Raw genomic sequence first — 25,940 nt, forward strand, 5'->3', positions numbered from 1 at the left:
AATTTTTTGGGAGTTAATTCCTATTTAGCCCCCTACTTTGTGACCAGCTTCCTTTATGGACCCTTTTTTTTTTTCGTAAATTCAAACATGGCCCCCTTTTCTTAACACCGTCAGTCAACTTTTATGGTTAATCTTTTTGTTTTCATTATTACCCTTGTTTATAAAAGTATTTTGGAAATTCAAATTTGACCCCCCTTAAAAAATGGGTTGATTCCCAAAAAACTTAAGTTGTTTAGAAAAAAATTAGGGGTCAAAACAGAATTTCTTTTAAAAATACCAAACACACTTCTCTCACCTCCATGTCATCACCAATCTGCCCGCGTCATCACTCACCTGCCACCCCCACCATCTTCTCCGGCAATGGTCGCCGACCGGCAAAAACTCCGGCGACCATTTTTTTTCCTCTTCTTCTTCTTCTTCTTTCTCTCTCTTCTTTCTCTTTCTTCTTTATTCTCTCTCTCTCTCTCTCTCTCTCTCCCTCCTTTCTACTCTCTTTCTCTTTCTCTCTCTAATGCTCGGGCGAAGGGGAGGACCCCTTCGCCGGAGCATTAGAGAGAGAGAGAGAAAGAGAGTAGAAAGGGGGGAGGGAGGGAGAGAGAGAAAGAGAGTAGAAAGGAGGGAGGGAGGGAGAGAGAATAAAGAAGAGAGAGAAATAAGAGAGAGAAAGAAGAAGAAGATGGAAGAAGAAGAGAAGAAAAAAAAAAAAGATGGTCGCCGGAATATTTGCCGCCCGGCGACTATTGCCGGAGAAGATGGTGAGGTGGCAGGTGAGTGATGACGTGGGCAGATTGGTGATGACATGGAGGTGAGAGAAGTGTGTTTGGTATTTTGAAGAAATTCTGTTTTGACCTCTAATTTTTTTCTAAACAACTGAAGTTTTGGAATCAACCCCATTTTTTAAGGGGGTCAAATTTGAATTTCCAAAATCCTTTTATAAACAAGGGTAATAATGGAAACAAAAAGATTAACCATAAAAGTTGACTGACGGTGTTAAGAAAAGGGGGTTATATTTGAATTTACGAAAAAAAAGGGGGGCATAAAGGAAGCTGGTCACAAAGTAGGGGGCCAAATAGGAATTAACTCTTTTTTTTTTTTAGTGGAACCATAGATACCATTAAATAATTGTTCCAAATACAAGAAGGATTTTTGAGTTTTAGGTCTAAAAATAGGAGGAGCAATTAGTCATATATCCAATCCCAATTTTTTTTTTGAAACCACGCGAAATCATATTTCATTCATAAGTGATAAAATCACAAATTTACATGGATAAATTCTTACTCCTCTCGGTTCAGCGACATGAGAGTTACATAAGTAAATTCTCAGAACTTTGAATGTAAAGTACCTCATGAGGTGAGAGAAATTGACTAGACTCTGACGAAAAAAGAAAGAAGAAAGATGAAACGATCCTAAAGATCAAAGATGAAAAAACCCTAAAGGTCACAAAAAAAAACTAAGACTAAAATATCCCAGCCGATTGAGCCACCACAGCCGTTACCAGGAAGTCACCGTCGCCACTGAAGAACCGCCAAATTTATTGTACTTTTTTTTTTGTTGAAAGCAAATACATTAACTTAAGAGTCTATTACAATATCCAAATTAAAAAAAACAAAACATAACAGTAAACAAAGTAATACAACAAAATACATAATTGAGCAATTGCGTAAAATAGCTTCTAGTAGTGGACCTTCCTTCATTCTGTAGCGTATACACCTGACAGCTCTTCAAAAGGATGATGTGAAATTTGGTCTTGAGACTTCTTCCGATAGATTGAAAGATGAAACTAGTATTTGCCTTCCTGTAACATTGAAGATGGATTAAACAAATACCCGGAGTTCCAGAACGAAACAAGGGTGGAACCAAAAGATGGTTCCAAGTTATCCCGCCAGTATTCTCCATATGTAGAGACCATATTCGAGTTCCACAATGTAGAATTTGATCAGATACCTGGAAATTGGGATCGCCGTCATAGCCCGAGTATAAATACTCTGCTAATCCGACAAAAGATCGCAAATGAGTTGCGAAGAGGGGTGGAAGTGGGCATGTTAAGGACCTTGGATAGTTAGTTAAATCTATTCAAACATCAAACACGAAAGAATTCGACAGGGATTGAACTGAAGCGTATGAAACAAAAAGTGGGGTACCAAATTTATTGTACTTGGTATAGTGAAAACAAAATACCCTCTTTCTTCCACCTTTCTCCGCACCACCACCACCGTCTCGGTACACACCATCGAAACACCGCCATTGCTAAACACCACAGACCAACCACCACCATAAACATCACTAAACCCACCACCACCACCATTTTGTAGTGGACAGAATTTCGAAAGATTTAAAGTAAACGGACAAGATATAGTGAGTGAAGTGAAACTGAAATTCAAGCATGTCATCTTCCGCCATTAACAGACTCTATAAAAACCTAATTTTTCAATGATAGAGATCAAAATTGAATGAAATTACCTGATCCGGGCGAAGGAAAACAATGTTTCCTAACACAATAACTGATCCAGATTCATCCAAAGTTTTCGCAAAATTGAATTAAAGTTCGTTTCTGAAGAAATCTCTTGAAAAATCCTTTCCCGCCGGAATCTGAAACGGAGACAAACTCCCGATTGAAAGTTGTTTTGTCAGAATCAACAGGAAGATCTAAATGAGGAGAAGAGAATGGAGTGTGTTTGAAATTTAGGTTTAGGGTTGAAGAGGAAAAGAAAGAGAATTAAGGGTGATAATGTTGGATAAGAGGAATCCGATAAACCTTTATTTAGATACAAAGAAAAGGAATCCGGCGAAGGGAGGACCCTTTGTCGGAGAAGCAAAGAAGTTCCTGGACAGCTTACCCTTTCATAAATATATATTTAACCATTGGTAAACCAAAGGTTTCTAATGGTTAAGTTAATACATTTATTCTTTCCATAAATTTTAAGAGAAATATTTATGGTGGATATTTATTGTCAATATTTATATCCAAAACTTATACTTGTCTAAAGTAACTTACCAAAACAATCGTGATTTACCTAAAATGAGTTACTCTCTCTATCTAACTTTATGTTCTTCGAACTTGAAGAAATTGTGAATTTGTGATTGGCTTTTATCTCTACCTCGATATTTCCATCTCTAAAACATTTTTTCCTTGGAAATCATTAAGAAAATTGTATATACTCCGTATGTCGTTTAAACTTAGAATCATGTTAAAAAATTATTTTATTATAACAACAAACTTAAAATGTAACACTTTTTCGTACACAGTGAATTTTGAAATCTCTATCACTATAATATTGTTCTCATAAAAATTATAAACTGAATTTATTTTTGCTACATTTTCAGTATTTTACTAGCATTTTCTTGATTCTATTAGCATCTGTTATGAATATGTTAGAAATAGGTTAATAATCATTTTATTATTTCGCTAGCATCTTATTGATTCTAACAACATTCTTATATATAACAAAATTCTCAAAAAAATTCTAGCATTTTTTTTATTTTAAAAATTCAACAATATACTTACAAAAATAAATTCTTCTAAAATTAGGATTGCATTTCTCTAACATCTTATTGATTCTAACAACACTCAAAAAAATTTATTAAGAAGAAGGACCATTTTTTTCTCTAGAATTTCTTTGGTTCTCCTGCAATAATTATATTTCTCTAGCATCTTATTGATTCTAACAACATTTGTCAGAAATTATATTATGTTAACCGAATTTTTAGTATGTCTCTAGCATTTCATTGATTCTTGGGTTAATTCCGTTTTGGCCCCCAATTGTTGACCAACTCACCGTTTTGGCCCCCATTTGTGTCCGGCAGTTCGTTTTGGCCCCAAAATCCATTTTTCGGGCAGTGCTGACATCATCAAGACATAAGCAATACTTTTCTATACCCGAAATACCCCTCTGACCAAATCAAAATCAAATCCTAAGTTGTCAAATCAATTAACCCTTCTTTTAAATTTCTTTTTTCAATTCCTGTTGTTTAACTTTATTTATCTATCTCATCCTCCACCAGACATTTACTTCTTTTTTTCTCTTCCCTTTCCTCTTTCTCATCGCCATTTTCATCCTGTCATCGCCATCTTATTCTACATCTTCATCTAAAAACCTCAAAAAGTTAAAAGGAATAATTCTCTAATGAAATTTTCAGAGATCCATGAGAGACTATTCCACTCATCAAATTTCTTCCTAGATCTCATTCAATTTATAAAATCACTACCACAAATGTTAATCATGTCTCTTTAATTAGATCTATATGTTTTTTCTAGTTCAAAAACCCTTTTTTGCTTCTTCTAGATTTGAATAAAACCTTTTGTTTCTCTTTCTATACACACATTAGGGTAGGGCTGGGAAAACGGTCCGAGACCCCGGGGTCCGGCCCGTTATACCCGTCCGATATACTCGCCCGAGTTCCGATGCCCGAAATCCGCCCGATATACCCGCCCAAGTTGTGATGCCTGAAACCCGCCCGATCTTTTGGCCATCAAAGAGCCTTACTCCCATATCTTTGACCCAATAGTGAGGGACTTAAGAGATGGAACTTACATAAATTTTGGCCTTGAAGAGGCTTGTATTGTAGAGTGTTTAAGAGGTTATATATAACCATTCCCTTTTCTCCTTCATCTTCACCCCCAATAATGTGGGACTAAATATTTAACTTGCTTGCAATCCAAGAAGTGTGGTTTGATTCATATAATCACAACCCCATATGAATTCTTCTCTAGATGTTCAATGTGGGACTAAGTCTCCAAAGAGAACAACAAAAATCTCTTAACTTTATTAGTCCCACATCACCTACTTACAGTTAGAACATGTATTTGAGACTCTTATAATTCGTTCAATGGTGAGAGTGAAAATAGTTCATAATTAATCAACTTCAAATTTAATTATGAAGATCCAATCTATATATACAAATTTAACTAAGAAGTTTTTTGGTACCAAACTACCGTAACTACCAATTGTCACTCAACGTCCAATTTGTTTGTCAGATTTGTCTTCATAAAAGATGAAACATATTCGTGAAAAATGTCGGCCAGTCAGATTCATGAAAATATTTATTATTTGTTGGTGAAGATCCAACTTCACCTTCGCAAACAGATAGATGAAGATGACGATCCAGCTTCATCTTCTATTCGTGAAAGTCCAACTTCATCCAACTTGTTCCAGTTGGACAAATTACGAGAGAAAGTTAGAGAAGAAAGACTGCTATCACTGCCCACGTTAAGAGAACTGAAGAAAAGGTTAATCAAATATATGGAAAGTTTCATTTGTTTGGAGCATCGCAAGACTAATTTAACTGTTTTTATTTCCGGAACGAGTGATTAGATAAACAAGGGTTTAGTCAAGTTTTTATCATGAAAGACGAAAGGAAAAAAGGAGGATTACGGTTACATATCTGGATTAGCCTCCTCTGGAATAACAGTGAGAATAACAAGTTCATCTTTCGTTCTCTTCACAACCACTTTCAAGGGTTTCCCAACTTTATCCCTCATTGCATCAATAACCTGCAACAATTCCAAAATAGACGTGTGAATGAACAACATTCTTGTGGACTTTCAAAAAATACAAACTCAGTCAAGGACTAAAGACAACTTATGGGTCTGTGAGACAAAAAGGTACGATGCATAAATGTGTACATCTATCATATCGTCAAGGCCACTCGTCCTGGTGGACAGACTGGAGCCAATTCGATCCATTTATGCAGTGAATTGACATCAAGGATGTGGGATTCCTCAAGTCACTGTGTAAAGATATCTCATGGCATGGGTTTCTCCACTAAGATGAATGCCCTCGATGGTACGATAAACGTGACCATTTGCTGTACCTTATCATGAGAACCTTCTATGGAATAAGAATTCAAACTTCCAATCTTATGTTATGATGAAAAACTAACTAATGTGGCTTCTTAGGATATCCAACATAATGAGAATGAACAAAGGGGAACAAAAGAAGCATGTGCTTTGGCATTCGTAGGCAATGCCTAAATGTGTACTTGCTGGAAAATAGCATCACAAGGATGGAGAAATGAAATACAAAAATTAGATAGCCATAACAGATACCTCCTTAATGCTTTCCACAGGAACTCCATCGAATTCTACGACAACGTCACCAGGTTGAAATCCAGCACGATCAGCAGGGGACCTTGTGTTACCTGATTTAGGCATGAATAAGATAAGAATAATAAAAATTGATAGTACATGCAATATTCGTACACCAAAAGTTAACTTACAAGTAACAGAGAAGGATATCAATATTGTTCTCTCTTGTTTATAGCTTGTAAATATCATTACTATGGTAGAATAAGTAGTAACACCTAACAAAGATAAAACTTGGCAAGATGATGATGGTGGTGAGAGTGATTCAAGTCCTAATATGTTGGAACAAAGAAATAGAGAGGTGTGGGAATAAATAGATGAAAAGATGAGAGAATATGAGAGGTGTGGGACTAAATAGATGAATGGAGGCAAAAAAATGATCTTCAATTCTTGTTTTGTGATGATTGTTTTAGTCCCACACCTTTGGGACAAGAGAAAAAGTACTTGGAGAAGAGTTATTTATATCCATCTTCTCAAATATCTCAAGTATCTCTTTGCCTTTCCTCACACAAAGTGGTTGGGTATTGAGTAATTATTTATTTTTATATAAAATTTTATTTATATAAAATAAATATATATAAGATAAGTGTTTTTTTTTTAATATAATAAAATAACCCGAGCCCGTCCGACCCGAGCCCGTTGGAACCCGCTCGGGCAACCGGGCTCGGACGGGCTACGGGCACCAATATGGCGTTTTTCGTCCGGCCCGATTCCCTACTGCGGGCTCGGCTTATCCGAGCCCGGTCCGTCCGAGTCCGGCTCATTGTTGCCCGAGCCCGTCCGCGTCCGCCCGATTCCCACCCCTACATTAGGGTATTCACCAAATGTTCTCCAGATCTGTTCTTTAAATTTCTTTTTCAAATCTATTCCAAATGGGTTGATTTGGCATCCTTGAAAAAACATGGTTAAAATTAGGGCATTTGTAAGAAGAAATCATCATCAAATCCAAAATTTGATGATAGCTCCATGGAAGAAATTAAACAAAGATTGAAACCCGATTTCAGATTTTTCTATTCTTTAACAACCCAATTCTGATTTTTCTATTCTTCAACAACCCAAATCAGATCTTCAAAATCACAGTTCATGAAAACCCTTAAAAATCTCAACTTTGTTCTTCTTCTTCTTCTTCTTCTTCTTCTTCTTCAATCCTTCGTGTAAAAGTGCAGAAAAAAGACCTAGTTCTCATTTCTTCATAATTTTACTGAAAACCTATTTCCATAAATATGCAAGATCCAACAATATTTCAACAAATCAAAGCACCTCAATTTCCAGAACAAGAACAGATTAAATGCCCTCCTTATGATTCAACAAACACCAAATTCTGCTACTATAATAATTACAATCTATCTCAACCTCGACATTTCTGCGAAAATGCCGACGTTATTGGACTGAAAGAGGTGCTTTAAGCAATATACCAGTTGGTGGTAGTATCAGAAAGAACATAAAAAGATCTTCAAACCCTAATAAACGTCAATCATCTTGATCTTCTTCTGCAACTCAAATTTCTCATCAAACCCTAATAAACCTTCCCAAGAGATTGAAACCTAACTGCTTTGACTCCCTAGGTGATGTTGATGGAACTCAAGTCCTTGCCCCTCAATCGACATGAACAGAAACCAAAGAGAGAAACCGAGTACAAGAAAACTGAAAGAAAGAGGTAGCAATCTACTCTTTAAGAAGACGATGATGGTGGGATTTGGAATATGAAGATGACAAGAGATTGAGGATTTTTCGTATCTGTAAATTGAAGAGAGAGAGAGGAGAAAGGGGAGAGAGGAAAGAAAAAGGAGAGAGAATATACCAATAAAGTTAGAGTAAAAAAAAAAAGAAATTAAAAAGAAGGGTTAATTGATTTGACAACTTGGGATTTGATTTTGATTTAGTCATAGGGGTATTTCGGGTATAGGAAAGTATTGCTTATGCCTTGGTGATGTCAGCAATGCCCAAAAAGTGGATATTGGGGCCAAAACGAACTGCCGGACACAATTGGGGGCCAAAACGGTGAGTTGGTCAACAATTGGGGGCCAAAACGGAATTAACCCTTGATTCTTCTGCATATGTCTTAAATTATGTTTCTCTAGCATTTCATTGATTCTCCTGCAATACTTATATTTCTCTAGCATCTTATTTATTCGGACACAATTCTGCTGAAGTTATATTATGTTAACCAAATCTTTATAGAAAAAAGGTATAACTAAAAGCTTGGTCATTACGATAAACGTAAAAGGAAACTTCTGTTGTGGAAGGAAATTTCTTATTTGAGGAAATAATTTAGTGAATTTTTAATATGAGTTTTTTTAAAACTTAGGATAGGTTAGGTAGTATTAAAAAATCAAAAGTTAGACATGTAATTTACTCTAAGTGAATTTATTTTCTATTTCAGATTATCTTTGTGCTCTAGACCCATTGATCATTCGATTTTGGGCTTAAAATCCATCCTCCCATACAAGAATTGTCTGAAAAATGGAAACAAATACAAAGTTACATTAAGATGTAACACAGCAATAGTCCTTTAGAGATGGGCTAAAGCGAGAGAAGCTAGATTGTGGGGCATGGTGTTAGCAGTTCGTCTGCAGTATGTGTACGTGACACGAAACCCGAATGCGTAGCCTAGCCCTCGAAATTGTGAGATTAAACGCCATGAAATCGTTGGATTGGGATAAATAAGAAACTCCATAAAACCCTGCTATCCATTTCAAATATAAAGCCATTGATGCCGAAAAGTTCTGCAGTCTCAAGCCCTAGCAACATTCCATGAAGTTCACTGTGAAGAGGAGAGATTGGTTCAAAGGTGGTCGTCGTGGAAAATATGAGATTACTCATAGAGTCTCGAATCACTGTTGTCGTCGATGCACCATTAACCCTAAAAGAGCCATCGATGTTGATTTTTAACTTTCTCTGACGTGGAGGAGACCATTCATCAATCTGAAAAATGCAAGAGAGGTTAGATTGAGGGGAAGGAGCAAAGGTGGGTAAAGATTTTAAGAAAATTTTCATATTAAACCAGCATCTATGGTTTTGTTAGTGAAGACCATGGAGTTTTTGCATTTTCACCATTCCCAAAGAAAGTAAGAGTAGGTAAACCAGGTACTTTCATTAATTTGTCCATTTTTCAACATAATCTTTAGGTTTTCTACTGGATCTGCATGTAGTTGTTGAAGCTTATGTACCCCGGTTATCCTGATTAGGTCTTTAAACTTTGTGCAGGTTCTAAAAAAATGACCAATGTTTTCTAAATCACCCGAGTCACACAGCAGACAAGTTTGAGGTACATCATTTCTCCTTTTGCCTATGTTGCATTTAGTGGCTAACCCATCGTGAATAAGTTTCCATATGAATGTTTGAATATTCGCATTCATGGTTGATTTTTTCCAGAATAGTTTCCATGAAAATTGTTCAATAGCAGTAGGTAGTGATGGTATGTTTTTGATTTCTTTGTAATAAGATTTTGGGTTGAAGTTGCCATGATCTGTTTGCTTCCAAATAAGTTTGTCTCTTGAGAAATCCTCATTGATGTGAATCTTTAAAATGGCTTGTACTGTAATAATACTGAAATATTCCATAAGAAATTGTTGATTCCATCTCTTTGGATTATGTAGTAGCAAATCCGAAACCCAAAAAATGTTTGTGATCCTCCAGATCTGGAATCCATGGATCAAAATTGATTTTAATGGATGAGCCATCACCCACCATCCATAGACAATTGTTCTTCATTGTGTCTCATGTTTTAATTATTGCCGACCATAATGGTGATGATGAATACGGCTTTGGAGAAGACCAAAAATTATCTTCATTAAAATATTTTGCTTTGATAATTTTGACCCACATAGCATTCGAATTTGTTAGTAGTCTCCATGTAAGTTTTCCTATAAGAGCTTCATTGACCTCTTTCAAGGATCTAATACCTAGACCACCATTGATTTTCGGAAAACAAATAACCTCCCACTTCAAGAAGTGCATTTTTTTTCTGCCTCTATGTGTCCCCACCAGAAATTTTGATGTTGCCTTTCCAATTGTTGTATAATACCTTGTGGGATGAGTTGATAACTAAATGGGCACATACAATAGGAATTTAAAACCGATTTAATTAGTATTGTTCTCCCTGATTGTGATGTAAATTTTTGTTTCCATCCTGATAAGGCCGATTGGTATTTATCTAATAACCACTTGTGACTTTTGATTTTATTTCCTGGTTTAACTAACATGGCACCCAGATATTTGACTTCATCTGTCATGATTGGAGCTTGTAATTCTGACGTGAAGAGATCTAGTGTTGCATATGAATGTCGCACAAAATTTGGTAATATAAGAGCCAACATGACTAACTCGGCCTAGCTAGATCAATTTTTGAGTTCAACGAAAATTTCTAACCCACAATCTTCTCTATTATGACAGTTTTTTTTCATCAAAATTCAGTATGTCAAAAATAATTGAAGCAAGTAAAATAGGTTTTATATCATTAGTCTATTTCCCTTTGAAAAATATATGAAAAATATAGAACATCTGAAAAACTCTTTGAAATGTAAATGAAAGAACTGCTAAAAAAATCTAATAATAAGGAAGAGAGAAGAGATCATTTAGGTCCTTGAAGATGGTTACTAAAAAAAACTATCGATTTGGCATGATAAGGGTGATCTACACGATTGTATGATTGTTACATTAGAACAAGGGAACTGCTGAATCTAGTTTGGTTAGGGTTAGAAATTTTGATTATCTAATAATTAGGTTATAGCCAAAAGGGTTATAATTTTGAATTTTGAGTTCACTCTACTAATAGGTAATGATATCAGTATGTTCAATAAAGCTGGAATAGCTCAGTTGGTTAGAGCGTGTGGCTGTTAACCACAAGGTCGGAGGTTCGACCCCTCCTTCTAGCGTTTTTTTGTATTAAAACTTCAAAATCTCTTTCTTTCTCTTCTCCTTTCGCTCTTTGAGTACCTTAATTTTTGGGTTTTTGAGATTAGACTTTTTTTTTTTTTTTTTGTTGAGATTAGACTTTTTAAACAAGCATTTTTTTCTTCTAGTTCTTTATTTTTTTATAGTGTCTGGTTTCATTTTGACTACTTTAAATTTTGGGTTTAAGGTTAGATTTTCTAAAAAAGAAAATTCTTCTAGTTCTTTGTTGTATGTATGTAGGTTTCAGGAGTGCCTTCGTACTGCCCAGTGACTCCTTACTACACTCAATAATTTAGATTTACAAAACGTCATACTATTCTCACGTTGAATCCTGAAGTTTAAAATCTACTGAAATTCAGTATCAAGTGAATAAAAAGTGTTCGACCAACATAATATAAATGGGGAAACCGAGTCCACCTCTAATAGTGTGAGGACAAGAGCTCTAATCTTATCATTCCCAAAAAAATTTGCCCATTTTGCAACAACAAAAAAAAAGATTTGGCCATTTGTAAAGAACAAAAACAACAAAAAGATTTGGCCATACATAAAAGTATAGTGGTAAGATGGGACATGCCAATTGGAAATATGGATGTGCCTATAGAATTTCTTAAGTAATTTAAAGCCCACCACGTTAAGTATCTCCTTCCTTCCCCTGTTTTTGGTTTACCCAATGTTTTAAGCAGAGTAAACAAACTGTTCCAACACCTACAGAGAGAGAGAGAGAGAGTGGGAGTGAGAGAGAAAGGGGTTTAGTGAGAGAGAGAGAGTGAGAGATCCTTTTCATTACCAAACATTTCAAACTCTCCACTATTAAAAAAAAAAACCCACGAGTTATTCGTTTGGTATTTCGCTTTCTCTAATAGAATTTAGTCAATTTACTTTCTCTCTCTCTTTCTACCTCTTTTGTCTCTCTAATGGAATTCATTCACCATACTTTTTTTCGTTTCTCCTTCAATTGTTGAAACTTTGATCAATATTTTGGTTTTCTCCCTCTGAAAACAATCTGCTGGGTCCAAGTCCTAGCAATTTAGGAAAATGTACACAAATTTGATTTCTATTCCTAATTCTGTTTGTTCCCCTTTGTCTGGGTTTGTTTCAAAATCAAATCTTTATAGCATTTCTGGATCCCCTAGATCGTTTATTTCATGCAGACAAAGATTGGGTTCTTCTTCTTCTAGTGAGAGAAAGATTGTTTGTGCTTGTTCGGCACCACCTAGGGACTTGACTGATAGCCTTTCTCAGTTCAAGATCAATGTAAGTTCAAACCAAAACCTACCATCATTTCTTCTTTTGCTTTGCTAATTTTAGCTAGCTTCTTTTCAGTAGTTATGCTTTAATGGGTATTCATCAATTTTACAATTTTAGTCTTAATTTTGAACGTATGTAGTTTAGGGAGACTTATGCTAGAGGATAACTTCTGCTTGACCCATTAGCCAGAGGTGAGCTAAACCGAACCGGACCAAACTAATCCGATCCGAATTGTTTTCCTTCTAAACATTTTAGAAATGGTCAAACCGAACGGAATGATTCTACGTCATGTCATAAGAAAATGGTGTATTTTACTAGTTTATAATGTGGACTATAGAAGCAATATCGAGACCCATCGACATAATCCAAGGGAATATTCAATGCCTATGTTAGACCGCCCTTTCCAACATCAAAGCTTGTAAACTGTTCAAATCTTTCAAATTTAATGAACGATGAAATAGTTGATGATGAAAATAAGTCGCTCACACCAGCCTTATCTATGGGTCATCTAACCGTTGCTTTTATTGTGTTCTCGATATTGAAGACATTCATTTTCACGAAACGTGGGTAATGAATACTGAGATGACCCAAAAAGTAATTAGGCAAAAATCTATTCCCGAAGTGATACTCAATATCCATCTCCTTCTTGTAATTACATATGTAGTAAAAAAAAATTATCTAATTTGACTTATGGGGTCGTCACAAGATTTTTGTGATTCGTTGTTTGTTATGTTGTAGTCCAAAAAATATTTATGTTATTGGTTATCTTGTTAGGATTCGTCCAAGTCAGAGAATTCTAGCACGGGAAGAGAGGTGGAGGATGATTCTGATGTTCTTATCGAATGTAGAAATGTTTATAAGTCGTTTGGGGATAAGAACATCTTGAACGGTGTGAGCTTTAAGGTGAATATCTAGTTCATTTCTTGTTTTGCTTATTGATGAAATTGCGCTAATATTCTTGCTACAAAAACTCCATCAGTGCTATAACTTGTCTAGATGAGGCAAGATTTTTTCGTTTCGCAAACATGTTTCCACTAATCAAATTTTGCTCCACTTCATCAATGTCTGACTATTTCTGAAACCGTTGCTGAGTCTATTGAAGAATGATGTCAAAATGGCAGTAAAAAAAACCTCAATTGGCGTAATTGAAAAAAAGCTATGCTAGACTACATACAGAAAATGATGTAAAAATGCGGTAATTTGGACATACAAAATCCAATATATTTTCAAGGATTTTGCCTCAAGTTGCGGCAGAAGCTGTAGGTATTTAACTCAATCCGCTCTGACATAGCATGAAATGTTAATGGCCCACATCGAGTTACGAAAAGTCTCTCATTTTTATGATGATCTAATGGAGTAAAGTAGAAAAATAATAAAGTTTCATTCTAGATTCTTTCGTGCATTAAGTGCTTGCTTGCCTGTCCGTTATTCTCTCAGATGAATGTATGATTTACTGTCAACTAGTCTTGAATTTCTTCATGCTATTATAAATTTCCTACTTGTCTACTTCTGCTATTTACTAACGCTTCAGTCTTTGTTTGGTTTACTTCTATTGCAATTCATTGTATTAAATTCTGCGTATTCAGATTAGACATGGAGAAGCTGTCGGGATCATCGGGCCTTCTGGGACTGGGAAATCTACTGTACTAAAGATTATAGCAGGGCTTCTTGCCCCAGACAAGGTAAATCATCTGATGCAGGTCCTTTTCATTTATGTGTGTGTGTGTGTGTTCGTCTGTTTTAAAAGTCGTTTCTAACTCATTTAGTTAGTTAAATGGATTTTTTTACGAATGATGTTGAATATTGGGCAGGGAGAAGTTTTCATCCGAGGAAAGAAAAGACATGGTTTAATAAGTGATGACGAAATGTCAGGTGTTCGTATTGGTTTGGTATGTTATTGTCCTTGTCCCTATCTTATCATTTAAGGTTTAAGATTTAACATCTTTTAGCAAACTATATGATGATTTTTACCTTTTAATGTCTTTCAGGTATTTCAAAGTGCCGCACTATTCGATTCCTTAACTGTTCGTGAAAATGTCGGTTTCCTTCTGTAAGGAACATCCTCTATTCTCTTTACCAAGTTTGACATACGGTTCCTTTCTAAGAACATAGACTTAACCACCTTTGAAACACTCTCTACTTTTTCTTACTGTCAAGATATGAAAACTCAAACATGTCAGAGGAGCAAATATCAGATCTTGTAACCGAGAATTTGGCTGCTGTTGGTCTAAAGGTACAAGTCCATCTTTCTCTTGTTTCTTTCTTCTGTCTCTTTGATATCTTATATGGTACTTCGAGATGGTAGTAAAAACGAAAGTTTATTATATTTTCTATATAAGAAATATATGTTTATGTTTATATTAAAAAAATAACGAATTATTGCATCAAATTAACTCACTGCTCCCCAGATGGCACGTTGGAAATGGTTCACCTAATACAAGAGAAAAAGTTATCTTTTTTTTTTTTTTTTTTATGCAGGGGGTTGAAGAGAGAATGCCTTCCGAGTTATCTGGTGGAATGAAGAAGAGGGTAGCGTTAGCTAGGTCGATAATCTTTGATAACACAGTGGAGGCAGTAGAACCAGAGGTACATCTCTTGCACAACTTCCACTATGTCTTTGTGATGCATAAATGTCGGATCTCTGAATGAGCACAGTTAAATAAAATGTTATACTTAGTTTCTTTTGTAGGTACCTTTAGTGGTGTTTTTCTTGGTTAGTTTACTTTATTATCAGTGACTATTAGTGGCTATCTGTCTTTGAGTGGTTGGCTAACTAGTTTCTATAACGGGTTCATGGTGGATTTGATTTTTTACCCATTGAGGGAATCCTCAATTAATGAACTTTTTAACTAAATATACATGTATAGTACGGATCATTCTGCTGGATGGTTCTCGGGTTATGATCAATATGTTCGATGGTTAATTATGAGATATTTCACTCTTTTCAACATGAGCAGGTACTCTTGTACGATGAACCTACTGCAGGACTTGATCCGATTGCTTCAACTGTAGTTGAAGATCTTATCCGCTCTGTCCATATTAAAGGTGAAGATGCAGTCGGAAAGCCTGGAAATATCGCTTCTTACATTGTTGTTACTCATCAACATAGTACCATTAGACGAGCTGTTGATAGGTAATTACTATATGCTGTCCCTAATATTCTCCGGCTTTTTCGGTTTATGATTCATTTTTCTTTCTAACATACCAACCGAAGAACTTCCGATGTAGGTTATTATTTCTCTATGAGGGGAAAGTTGTCTGGCAAGGAATGACCCATGAGTTCACCTCATCTGATAAACCTATCGTTCGCCAGGTAAAATTTGCATCTCCTGAAAATTATGATATTTAGCTGGATGCATAATCTATTACGGGCTTTCTCTAATTCATTAGTGTTTGGAGGAACGTAATGTTAAAACTTTCACGCAATTACTTTCCCTAGTTGTGTGGTACTGTGGTCTTTATCAGTGTTAAAAAGACAGCTTTATAAAATAAAATAAACGGACATTTTTTCGGCAACAGCGTCGTACACTGACATTCTTTTCCCTTATTAGAAAGAAAAAACTTCACTTGAGTGAAATAATGACAGTTGATTTGTCCCACCAAAAAGAGAGAAAAATTGGTTGAATTTTCACTTAACCCATTGATTGTTTCTTTCTGCAGTTTGCGTCAGGAAGCTTAGACGGGCCAATTCAATATCAATAGCATGGTTATATTGCCGTAAAAATCGCATTCTTGGGTTTAACGGAGCAGCTGTTCTTCTAAAAACCAGGTCCTGAATTACAGTAAGATGGATACCCATATTGTCTTTCTTCCTCAATTTCATGAATTTTCATTGACATCTCTAACTAGAAGTTCAAAACCATGAATTTCCTCATCCCAATGAAAATTGTAGTTGTTCGAGGTCAGAAGACTTGATTGAGATTAATTACAACAGGAATATCGAGCAGGAGATTGTACTGTCATAGTTCGATTACTTTTCATCGATATTCTTTGGCAGATGTTGATGTTCTTCTAACCACATATAGATCATCATCAACCACCCCATTATAAACTTATACCCCATCTTCCTTTGTTTAGAATTAATTGTAACATCATTTATCTCTAATTGACTACAATTGATTTGATGATATCCTAAAGTTATATAATAACGGATTGATTTTCAGTATGGATGATATGCATGTTCTTTCTTTTCTGTAATGTTCTTGTTAAGTTTGTGGCCATCCAACTCAAAACAAATTGGCAATGAGTGGAGAGGACCTATATTTTTTTTAAGCCTATCACGTGTGGGCCTTGCTCTGATACCATGTTAAGTTTTGTAATCGTCCAACTCAAAATCAATTGGCAATGTGGAGAGGACCTATACTTTATATTCTTGGTTGCTGGTTACCCATTCTCCCATGTGGGACTATTCTCACAGTTCTACCACCTTATATGGAAATACCTAACTATATTGTTTGGTTTGGTTAAAAGTACTGTAAAATAAATCAAAATTATTTTTGTTTGTAGATTATTTAATTAAGAGTAGTTTTATAGGGCCATCCCGTAAGTGTTATAGGCGTCTTCTTCAAGACAAATTTGAGAGGGAGTTTGTGAAGGGAGGAGGCGCCTGTAACACTTATGAGAAGCCCCTAGAAACTTCCTATTAATTAATTGTTCTAATAGAAATCTAGATACTGCCTTCATTATATATATTTTTGTGAGGAATTCTAACTGTGCTTGGTTTTTGTTCCTCTTAGTACTAAACTATAATAAAAACCTAATGAAAAATGACCTCCTGCCCTAGGGCTGAATCCAGGGCCGTGTTTGGGGAGTGCTGGCAGGGCGCCCGCACTGAGCCCCCAAAACACAAGGGGCCTACTTTTCATAATGCCCTAAATTATTATATAAAGTAGATACCCAGTTTTTATTACAAACCAAGCTAGTAGCTTAATTGGTATGCAGCCAGGAATGCCCTGCGGGTGACGCGGGTTCGACTCCTCCTGCCTGCATGATAAATATATTTTTTGGGCGGGATCTATAGACACCCCTAGATATTGTGTTTGGCGCTTTTTGGGTGTGTTATTGGGCGCCTAAAAAGCCAAAAAATTATCGTGATGTGATAAACACTAAAACCACAACAACATAGAACCTATGAATTTTATCTCTTTTGCGAATGTGATCTCTAAGGTTTAGGAGTTTATCCTAACACTTTCAACTACTTAGGCAACTAAGTGTTGACATTATTCTCCGATTTTGAAATTTCTGATGGTTTTGTCTCCTCTATGAGCTTATTAGTATAATGATGTAGATTGTTGCGGAAGCGTAAAAGTAATGGAATCCACCATTGTTAACGATAAACAATAAACCTGATTAATAACTTGAATAATAATAAACTTGGTTGATAATATTCTCTGATCTGAATAACAAGGACAGACCTGACTTCCTTTTATAGGAACTTATAAACTTCTAGATAGACTCAAATTAGGATTCCTAAATATCAAAGATACTCAAACATAGAAACTTTAAACCTAGACTTAGTAGGAAATACTAAAACATGGAAACTCCTAAACTCTAACCCTAATGGGCTCGGCCATAAGGCCCTCTAACTAGTTCGGCCGTGAGGCCCATCTTGATGGTCTCCATCATACTCCCCGACCGAGAACGAACTTGCCCTCAAGTGAGACTCAACAATGCAATCCTTAATTCCCACTTCGAGCGAACAGTGCATTGGGGTTGAAGGACACCCACTTGGACGAAATCACAAGCTTCAATCTCATAGTGCAAAGAATCTTGCAAAAATAAATGTAGGAAAGAAACTTCCAACAAATTGCAACATCTCCCGTCATCTTTTAATTTGATGAAGAAGACCACAAACACCACATTATACTTTATGGAAAAATCAACCTTGAATTTCTTCACTTGAACAATCTTCCCACGTTCATATTCGTGTTGCTTATAAACCAAACTCGAATATGGCTTAATCAAATCTAAACTAGAATGAACTGACCTTTTCAAGCTAAAAGAGGATAATTCACTTTGTTCTTCTTTTTCCTCCGTCATTGAGAAAATTTTATTCTTTTTGTCAAGAACTTCTTCAATACCATCGAACACGGTGACCGAAATAACATTCGAGAACTGTCTGCTGGATTCAATCTTTGTCTCCACATATGAAAAATATTCATCTAAAGGAAGAAAAACATACCTAAAGATGTTTTTCAATGTAGTCCAATCGTCGACGAATTTTTTTTCCTTGATTAATGAGTCTCCATTGCATTGCATTGAACTTTTCATAGACTCTTTTAGACAAGTGTTGTTCGATGACAAAAACCTTATCTTCGTCATGGACTTCTTGGTTTATAAACCAATCCTCCATCTGTTGAATCCAAAAATCTATATGATATTGATAATCAAACATAGGAATTTTGGAATCGACATTAATTTTGTTTTGATCTTTTCGATCAACATAGAGTTGTTGTGCATCTCTAAAAGGATCCCAACCTAAACGCGGAAGATTATTCCAACATTCAAGATGAGAAGTATTTAAAAAATTATCTGTTCCCAGATTCTTAAAGCTCTGAATACCAACTGATGTAGATTGTTGCGGAAGCGTAAAAGTAATGGAATCCACCATTGTTAATAAACTAAACTAACGAAATAAAACTGATAAAATAACGATAAACAATAAACTTGATTAATAACTTGAATAATAATAAACTTGGTTGATAATATTCTCTGATCTGAATAACAAGGACAAACCTGACTTCCTTTTATAGGAACTTATAAACTTCTAGATAGACTCAAATTAGGATTCCTAAATATCAAAGATACTCAAACATAGAAACTTTAAACCTAGACTTAGTAGGAAATACTAAAACATGGAAACTCCTAAACTCTAACCCTAATGGGCTCGGCCATAAGGCCCTCTAACTAGTTCGGCCGTGAGGCCCATCTTGATGGTCTCCATCATATAAAGGTTAAACCAATATTTATTTTTTGTCCATTACACTTTTTCTTAAATATTTTGTTGTTTAAAGTCTTTGTTCCGCCCCTCGTCTGTTTGATAAATGACAAACTACATATTTAATATGATATTACATTAAGATCCACACGTTCTATTGGAGTTTAAAATTTCAATGTCATTTATAGTTATAAACTTATATTCAAATTCTTAAGATAGAATAAATAAATCTTTTTGCTTACTGGTGATTGTGAATTCTTAGACTAGATTTTCAATAAAAATAATTTTTAGAATGATTTTTATTCCTATGACTACTTTTTGCAAAATATTATTGGGTTCATTTATGGTTTCATCTACCGATGATAAATTAGCTTACATTTTGTTCTTTTTTCATAATTTTTATAGCACGAAGGGCCCACATTCAAATTTCGCACAGGACCTCTGAATTCTCAGGCACGGCCCTGGCTGAATCCCAACCAGGAAGACTGGCTGGGCAGTGTATAAGGGTTGATAGAAATGGAGTATTATTTATTTATTATGTTTATCAAGTGGAATTTTGTGCAGGAAGCTCTGATTGGTTGATCCCTCTATTTCTTTATTTTATATGAAAAATTCCACCTATTTTTTAAATAATATTTTCTTTTCTTTTTGTTTTGTTTTTAGCTTTATATGCAAAGGACATGGAGTGATGGAGGTGCTTTCCCATTACTAGCCTCAAGTATTTGGATATTTACAGTATTAACCCATTCATGTGAATTAACAAAAGTTGTTTCCATTTTCGTCTCACTTTGTGACCAAGTAGGAGAATTGGCCCAATATCTATTATATAAAACAGAAGGGAAAACGATGACTGGGACAAACATCCTTTATTAATAAAGCATATTGTCTAGGAGTCTTTTTCAAAATTTAAGATATAGTCCTTCGTAGAAATAAAGTTACCTATTTAAAAAACAATAATCCTTTCTTTCTGAAGGGAAAACGATGACTGGGACAAACATTTTTTTTAATAAAGCATATTGTTTAGAAGCCCTTCTCAAAATTTAAGATATAGTCCTTCGTAGAAATAAAGTTACCTATTTAAAAAAACAATAATCATTTCTTTCTTAGGAATAAAACAACTAATCTAAGAAAAAAAGAAACAAAATAAATTTCAAGGGTTAAAAAAAGAAATTAAAATCTCTCTCTCTCTCTCAATAAAATAATAACTTGTTTAAGAGAAAAGAAAAAAAATACAAAAAAATAATAACTAATAAAAATCTCTCTCTCTCTCTCTCTCTCTCTCAATAAAATATAACAATAAGTTTCGTAACATTTGATTGGTACAAGTGTCCGTGCCCTAGGGCACGTGATATATCAAAATTATCCCATGAATGTGTCTCTATGTCAAATTCGGCCCTACATATCTCTCTTACTTTTCTCTCTCCGCTGGTTTACCCACATTCAATCAGTCATCAACAGAGAGTGGTTTGTTTTGGCTTTCTGCGGATAACTCGTCTTAGATCCACATCACCACCAACCATCATTTTCATCCACCACTACAGTGCACAACCATCTCTTTCTCCTCTCTATCAACCAGTGTCATCTTTATCTCTTTTAGAAACTCTACTGAAGGTTCGAGGCAAACCCTGGATCGGAAACATAAAGGAGAGAGAGAATAAGTTAAGTTAATTATTTTTCATAGCATACAAATCTTATGACTCTAACAAACAACTACATACATATATACATATACACACACATCAGGGGTGTGGGTGTGGGCGGCTCCCCACCCACAAAGTTATCTTAGTTGGTATGTTACATGCCTCTTAAGATAAAGGTCGTGAGTTCGAGCCTCTTTGAATTGTATAACTTTCTTACTGTCTTGGTGCGATATAAAGGGCTCCGATTAAAATCTCGCACCAGACCTCCAAAATTTCAGCCTCGCCAATGATATATAGTATGTACATATCTTGGAGAGGGGTAATTTGGTCATTGACCCTCAAATCAACTAGTTAATAGTCAACTCTTTTAGCCCACACATGGGTGATCAAAGAATTAGTAGTAAATATCATAAAAATTAAGGATAAAAAGGGGAATAAAAAGAAGATAGAATAGAATAAGTTCTCTTCTAGATCTGTGGGACAAACCAGATGAATCCTCCTAGACTTTTCTTCAATTAACATCATAACTTCACACTCTCAAATATGCCCACTCATTTTTCTCCCCTTTACTTCTCTCTTCTTTCTCTCTCTAATAACCTCTCCTCCTCCTCCTCCTCCTTCTTCTCCACCACTACTTTCCTCTTTACAACCAAATCATGTATCCTTCAAATCAAAGATCGGGTCAACCTGGTGGGTTAGCTCGGTACGTTTCAGCACCTGGTTCACTCTTAACTAACATTGTTGATTCTGTTAATGAAGAATTATCAGCCGTTGGATCAGAAACTCTTATGGGTAATCATCATCATCAATACTTCACTGGTGATTCATCTTCTTCACTCACGACCGAGTCCAGTGTTAAACAACTCAATCACAATACTGGGTTACAACCCGATCTCAAAAATGTTTATCAAAACGAACGAATTAATACTAATACTTCTTCTGTTCCGACACTCCAGAGATCTTATGGTTTGAATCAGACTACCGTTGGAGATTTCCCAACGGTTAGTAATTTGAGATGCGTTAGTGGCGGTGGTGGTGATGGTGGTGCCGTCGCCACCGGTGGTGGTTCTGGTGGTGGATCTTCGTCGTTGACTCGTCATAGTAGCTCACCTGCTGGATTTTTTAACCATCTAATGGTTGATAACGGTTAGTTTTTTTTTCTTTTCCCCGTTTTATCCTTCTATAAATGAAGTTTTTCCATATTGATTTGGATGATTAGCATCACCAATTTGTATCTTAGTGGGGGTAATTTTGGTCTTTCCCTTGTGAATCTTTCTTTCTTATCTGATTGGGTCAGTTTTGCCAACAAAAATAGTTAGGAGTTGATTAATTTGGAAAAAACTTAGGTTATGTTTTGTGGGTGTGGTCTATCATCAATGGGTCTCATTTACCCCAAAGTGGTCCTCTGGGCTGACAACCACTAATTTCCACAATCAATGTGGGATTAACACCAATAATGTGTTTGCCATGACCTATAATCATGGAATGTGATTCCTCGTAAACACAATACCTTACTATATTGTTTGGTTTGGTCATGAATAAAATTGGTAGAGATTGATTTTGTTCGTATGTTATTCAATTAACAATTCTAAAAGAAAAATAGTCGCAAACCCACTAGGTTTAGGATTAAAAAAGAATCGTTCTTCGTTGAGAATGTGATTCTTGTGTCACCAAACATCATTATGCAATGGGAGCACTGAAACACCCAAAATTGAAAAGGGAATCCCTATTAATGTAGTACACAAGGTGCATGGAAGAGTTTCCACTAGCATATTTTCGAAATATATTTTTTATGCATTGGAGTTTTGCTAGATTCATTTTTTCTGAAAGCAGGTTTTTCCGTCTCAAAAGGAATTGGACGGTACAGTTCGCAACCAGGATCAACTAGTGTTGGCCATGGAAGATTGAATTCTCAATTGAGCTTCACAGATTCTCTTTCTCAAATATCTGAATCGGGCGAAAGCCTTGCTGGTGTTAGTAGCTCTGATGAGGGTTTCACAATGGGCTCTTGGGAAGATACAAATGCAATTGTTTTCTCTAATCCGCCTAAAAAGCGAGCTAAGAATGACAACAATAGCGAATTCCTAAATGCCCTAAGCGAAATGGAATCTCAATCTCTGGTAACGAACCAATACATAAATAAATTCACCCGTTAATGGCTAGTTATAACTACATAAAATTTTGCTTGATTTGATTATTCGAGCATTTGATTTGTTTTGTTTTGTAGTTTGGTTTAGGTAAGCCCTCTATGGATATGGGTCAGCTTCAAAATGACTCAGTTCGTTGCAAGATTCGAGCTAAACGCGGTTTTGCTACTCACCCACGAAGTATCGCCGAAAGGGTAACTTCTTAAATCATAAAAACCTCATGGTCTCACTTATAATGTAATTATCATTTAGAATCTTTTCTTGAAACCCATTTAGAATCATTAAATCTTGAGTTGAAATCAAATATAATTGTTCCAATTTATGTTGAATATATGTATACAAGTATTTATATTAGAACACCATTTTTGGCTAATCCTAATTGTGATTATTAATGTCATTTTGCTTGTTATTTTTGTGTAGGAGAGAAGAGGTAGAATAAGTGAAAATTTGAGGAAATTACAGGAGCTAGTTCCTAACATGGATAAGGTAATTCCTATTGCTTAATTTTTTTTTTGCTTAATTCCTATTGCTTAATTTGGTTTATGTTATTGCAATTGTTGTATATACAACAAAAAAGATATTGATATATCAAAGTATCGACCATCGGATTTTGATGGTCATGGGCATCAAGTTGACCTATTGATAGCTGTAGGGAGAATCAATGGATTTTATTTTCATAAGTTGATTGATTACTAGATTTATTCGTCGATTTAGCCGAATAGGTAGTCCCAAGGTAGAATTTTGGATACTACCAAATACCAATGAGCCCAAATGGCCATACTGTTCTTAGGGCTCATATACGCGGTGTTTCTTCTTAGCCACCCCTAGAATGACTGTAGGCACCCCAACCATTTAGCAAACCAACATAGAGAAACTATAAGGCGTCCCAGTTCTTTTTTATTCACATCTTCGAATGATTTAATGCAGCAAACCAGCACATCAGACATGTTAGATTTAGCAGTCCAACATATCAAAAGCTTACAAGGAGAAGTTCAGGTATGTTAAAGAAATGGGTTTGTCATAGATTTTCATCTTTTCGTTTCTATATTGTATAAGAATAATAATTAAGATACATCTAATCGTATCGCTTTTGTGATCTCTGGTTGATATGATTCTATAGACGTAAGTAGGTCTACTATGACAGTAACAACATCATGCGAGTGTACCTATTATAGGTGTTCCCTCTGGTTATATCGAAATATTACTTGGTCGTGTCAAATTTATATATGCGTTCATCATATAAAAACGTTACACTTCTATAATTCCCTCTTATATGACCTAGTGGGTATATGGAAATATAACTTGATTATACCATATGAGGGTCCAAGCCAACCGTCCTTTATCGCATAATTACTATCCTCTCCTATTATATAAATATATAGACGAAAAAAAATGAAAATAATGTCCTTAGCATATAACATTTTTTTTTCTTCTTTGAAAATGTAGAAACTGCACAAAGATATAGAGAGCTGCACTTGTGGATGTAACAAACCAACATCTTAAAGACTTTACAAGCACCAAGGATATCAATATGCATCAAGTGGTGATCCTCAATTGTTCAATACCATTGGAAGTCACATGCAAAAGCTTCAATTTATCACATGGAAATGTTGATGAATGATAATAAGTAGAAGCTTAACCTAAGCCTAAGGGATGAAAGTTAAAAAGAAACACCAATTTTATCTCTTTTATTCACTTTTTCGACTTTGCATTAAGCTAAGGTGTATCATGTTTTTGCTTCTCAAGAAGTAGATAGTTTCTTCTTTAAAAGAACAAGCAATTCATTTTTGCTAGTTGCTTCAAAATTGATGGTGTAAATCTCATTTTCACTTGTGGTTATATTTTTTGACAGGTAACTTGTGAAAGTTATGTTTGTGATTTAAAAATTAATTTTATTTTTTGTTACATATTTATTTTGACATCAAGATGTTAGTTTCATAACATAATCTACTATGGCATGATGATGGAGCTTTCGTGTTAGTGGTAATAGTTGTAGTCATTCAGATGGTGATGGTGGCTGTACAGTGATAGTGATGGTAATGTTGGCGGTGGTGATGATAATGGTTATGTGACAAAGCAATCGTACGGGTGGCATCGTGGGGGAGGTTGCCGGAAGTTATGGTGGTGGCCACCAATTCATGGTGTTAAATCCAAACCCCAATAAGATTTAACCCATGTAATCTAGGCACTAAATAAAGATCGTGTTTGCCGAGCTTTGAATTAGTCATTGGTTTAACTTGGTTATCGTACTTATCACATCTTAATGGTGTATCAATGTGTAGATCGACCAAAATTTAACAATTACCTGGCTTAAATAGCTGGATCAGGGGTTTTAGTGCCCCAAGATTTTAATACTTCTCACATTAAATATTATTTGTTAAATTGTGTTGGTTTTATTTACAAATTCTTATTGTTCAAAGTTCGTCCAAACCTGCCCAAGCCCGTTCAAGCTTACCTGTGCCCATCAACAAAGGAGGCCCGAACAGGTTACAAGTAATCAGGTATTGAGCAAGTCCACACTAAAAGATATTTCATTAGAGCAACTGCAGTGTGCAAACTTTTGGCTTCAGCCAGGCACGACCACTTCAGTCGACCCTAAGCTTAGGGTCGACTAAAGTTCCCCAACACGACCGTTGGGGAACCCCAAAGGTCATGTTGGGGGTGATTCTAGCCGTTGGATCAAATCCAACGACTAGACCTTCTCTTTTTTTTTATAAATTTTTTTTTTACAAATTTTAATTAGTTTAAATATTTTTTGAAACTCTATACATTAATAATTAAAATACATCCCACCAACGTATCGGTCTTCGTATAATTCTCCGACTTTGAAAAACAAAATTATTTCGAAAACAGTTCAAATACATGTTTCGGTCATACATAAGATCACACACGTTTTCCACACACCCACAAAAAAACACACATGTGTTTCCCACATGCACAAATTTTCGGCCTCAAGAGAGGCTGAGGTTAGAGTTGAATTTTTGAGACGG

The 25,940-nt window shown here is 35.4% G+C and overlaps 2 protein-coding genes across 4 annotated transcripts; both read left to right on the top strand.

The window, feature by feature from the left end:
- The first annotated feature begins 11,632 nt into the window (after positions 1 to 11,632).
- Positions 11,633 to 16,391, top strand: LOC147568922 (protein TRIGALACTOSYLDIACYLGLYCEROL 3, chloroplastic-like). 3 transcript variants are annotated; one of them, XR_015231149.1, is made up of 11 exons: positions 11,644 to 12,232; positions 13,001 to 13,129; positions 13,813 to 13,908; positions 14,038 to 14,115; positions 14,215 to 14,276; positions 14,384 to 14,459; positions 14,705 to 14,812; positions 15,184 to 15,359; positions 15,455 to 15,539; positions 15,887 to 16,008; positions 16,119 to 16,391. XR_015231149.1 is itself a non-coding variant. In XM_086655352.1 (10 exons), exons 1-10 carry the CDS (start codon positions 12,014 to 12,016, stop codon positions 15,926 to 15,928), a joined length of 1,071 nt encoding a protein of 356 aa, XP_086511478.1. In that variant the 5' UTR covers positions 11,633 to 12,013; the 3' UTR covers positions 15,929 to 16,391. The 3 variants fall into 3 exon arrangements, 1 of the variants encoding a protein (XP_086511478.1); XR_015231150.1 differs by having other exon boundaries at positions 15,887 to 15,995; XM_086655352.1 differs by having other exon boundaries at positions 11,633 to 12,232; positions 15,887 to 16,391.
- Positions 16,392 to 21,182: 4,791 nt separating this feature from the next.
- Positions 21,183 to 24,855, top strand: LOC147568923 (basic helix-loop-helix (bHLH) DNA-binding superfamily protein). Its single transcript, XM_086655353.1, has 6 exons — positions 21,183 to 21,949; positions 22,637 to 22,923; positions 23,031 to 23,144; positions 23,371 to 23,436; positions 23,878 to 23,946; positions 24,397 to 24,855. Exons 1-6 carry the CDS (start codon positions 21,460 to 21,462, stop codon positions 24,451 to 24,453), a joined length of 1,083 nt encoding a protein of 360 aa, XP_086511479.1. The 5' UTR covers positions 21,183 to 21,459; the 3' UTR covers positions 24,454 to 24,855.
- Positions 24,856 to 25,940: the final 1,085 nt, after the last annotated feature.

The sequence above is a fragment of the Eschscholzia californica genome, unplaced genomic scaffold (genome assembly GCF_041429995.1).
Source record: "Eschscholzia californica isolate CP2 unplaced genomic scaffold, dmEscCali1.0.p SCAF_1, whole genome shotgun sequence".
NCBI lineage: Eukaryota > Viridiplantae > Streptophyta > Magnoliopsida > Ranunculales > Papaveraceae > Eschscholzia > Eschscholzia californica.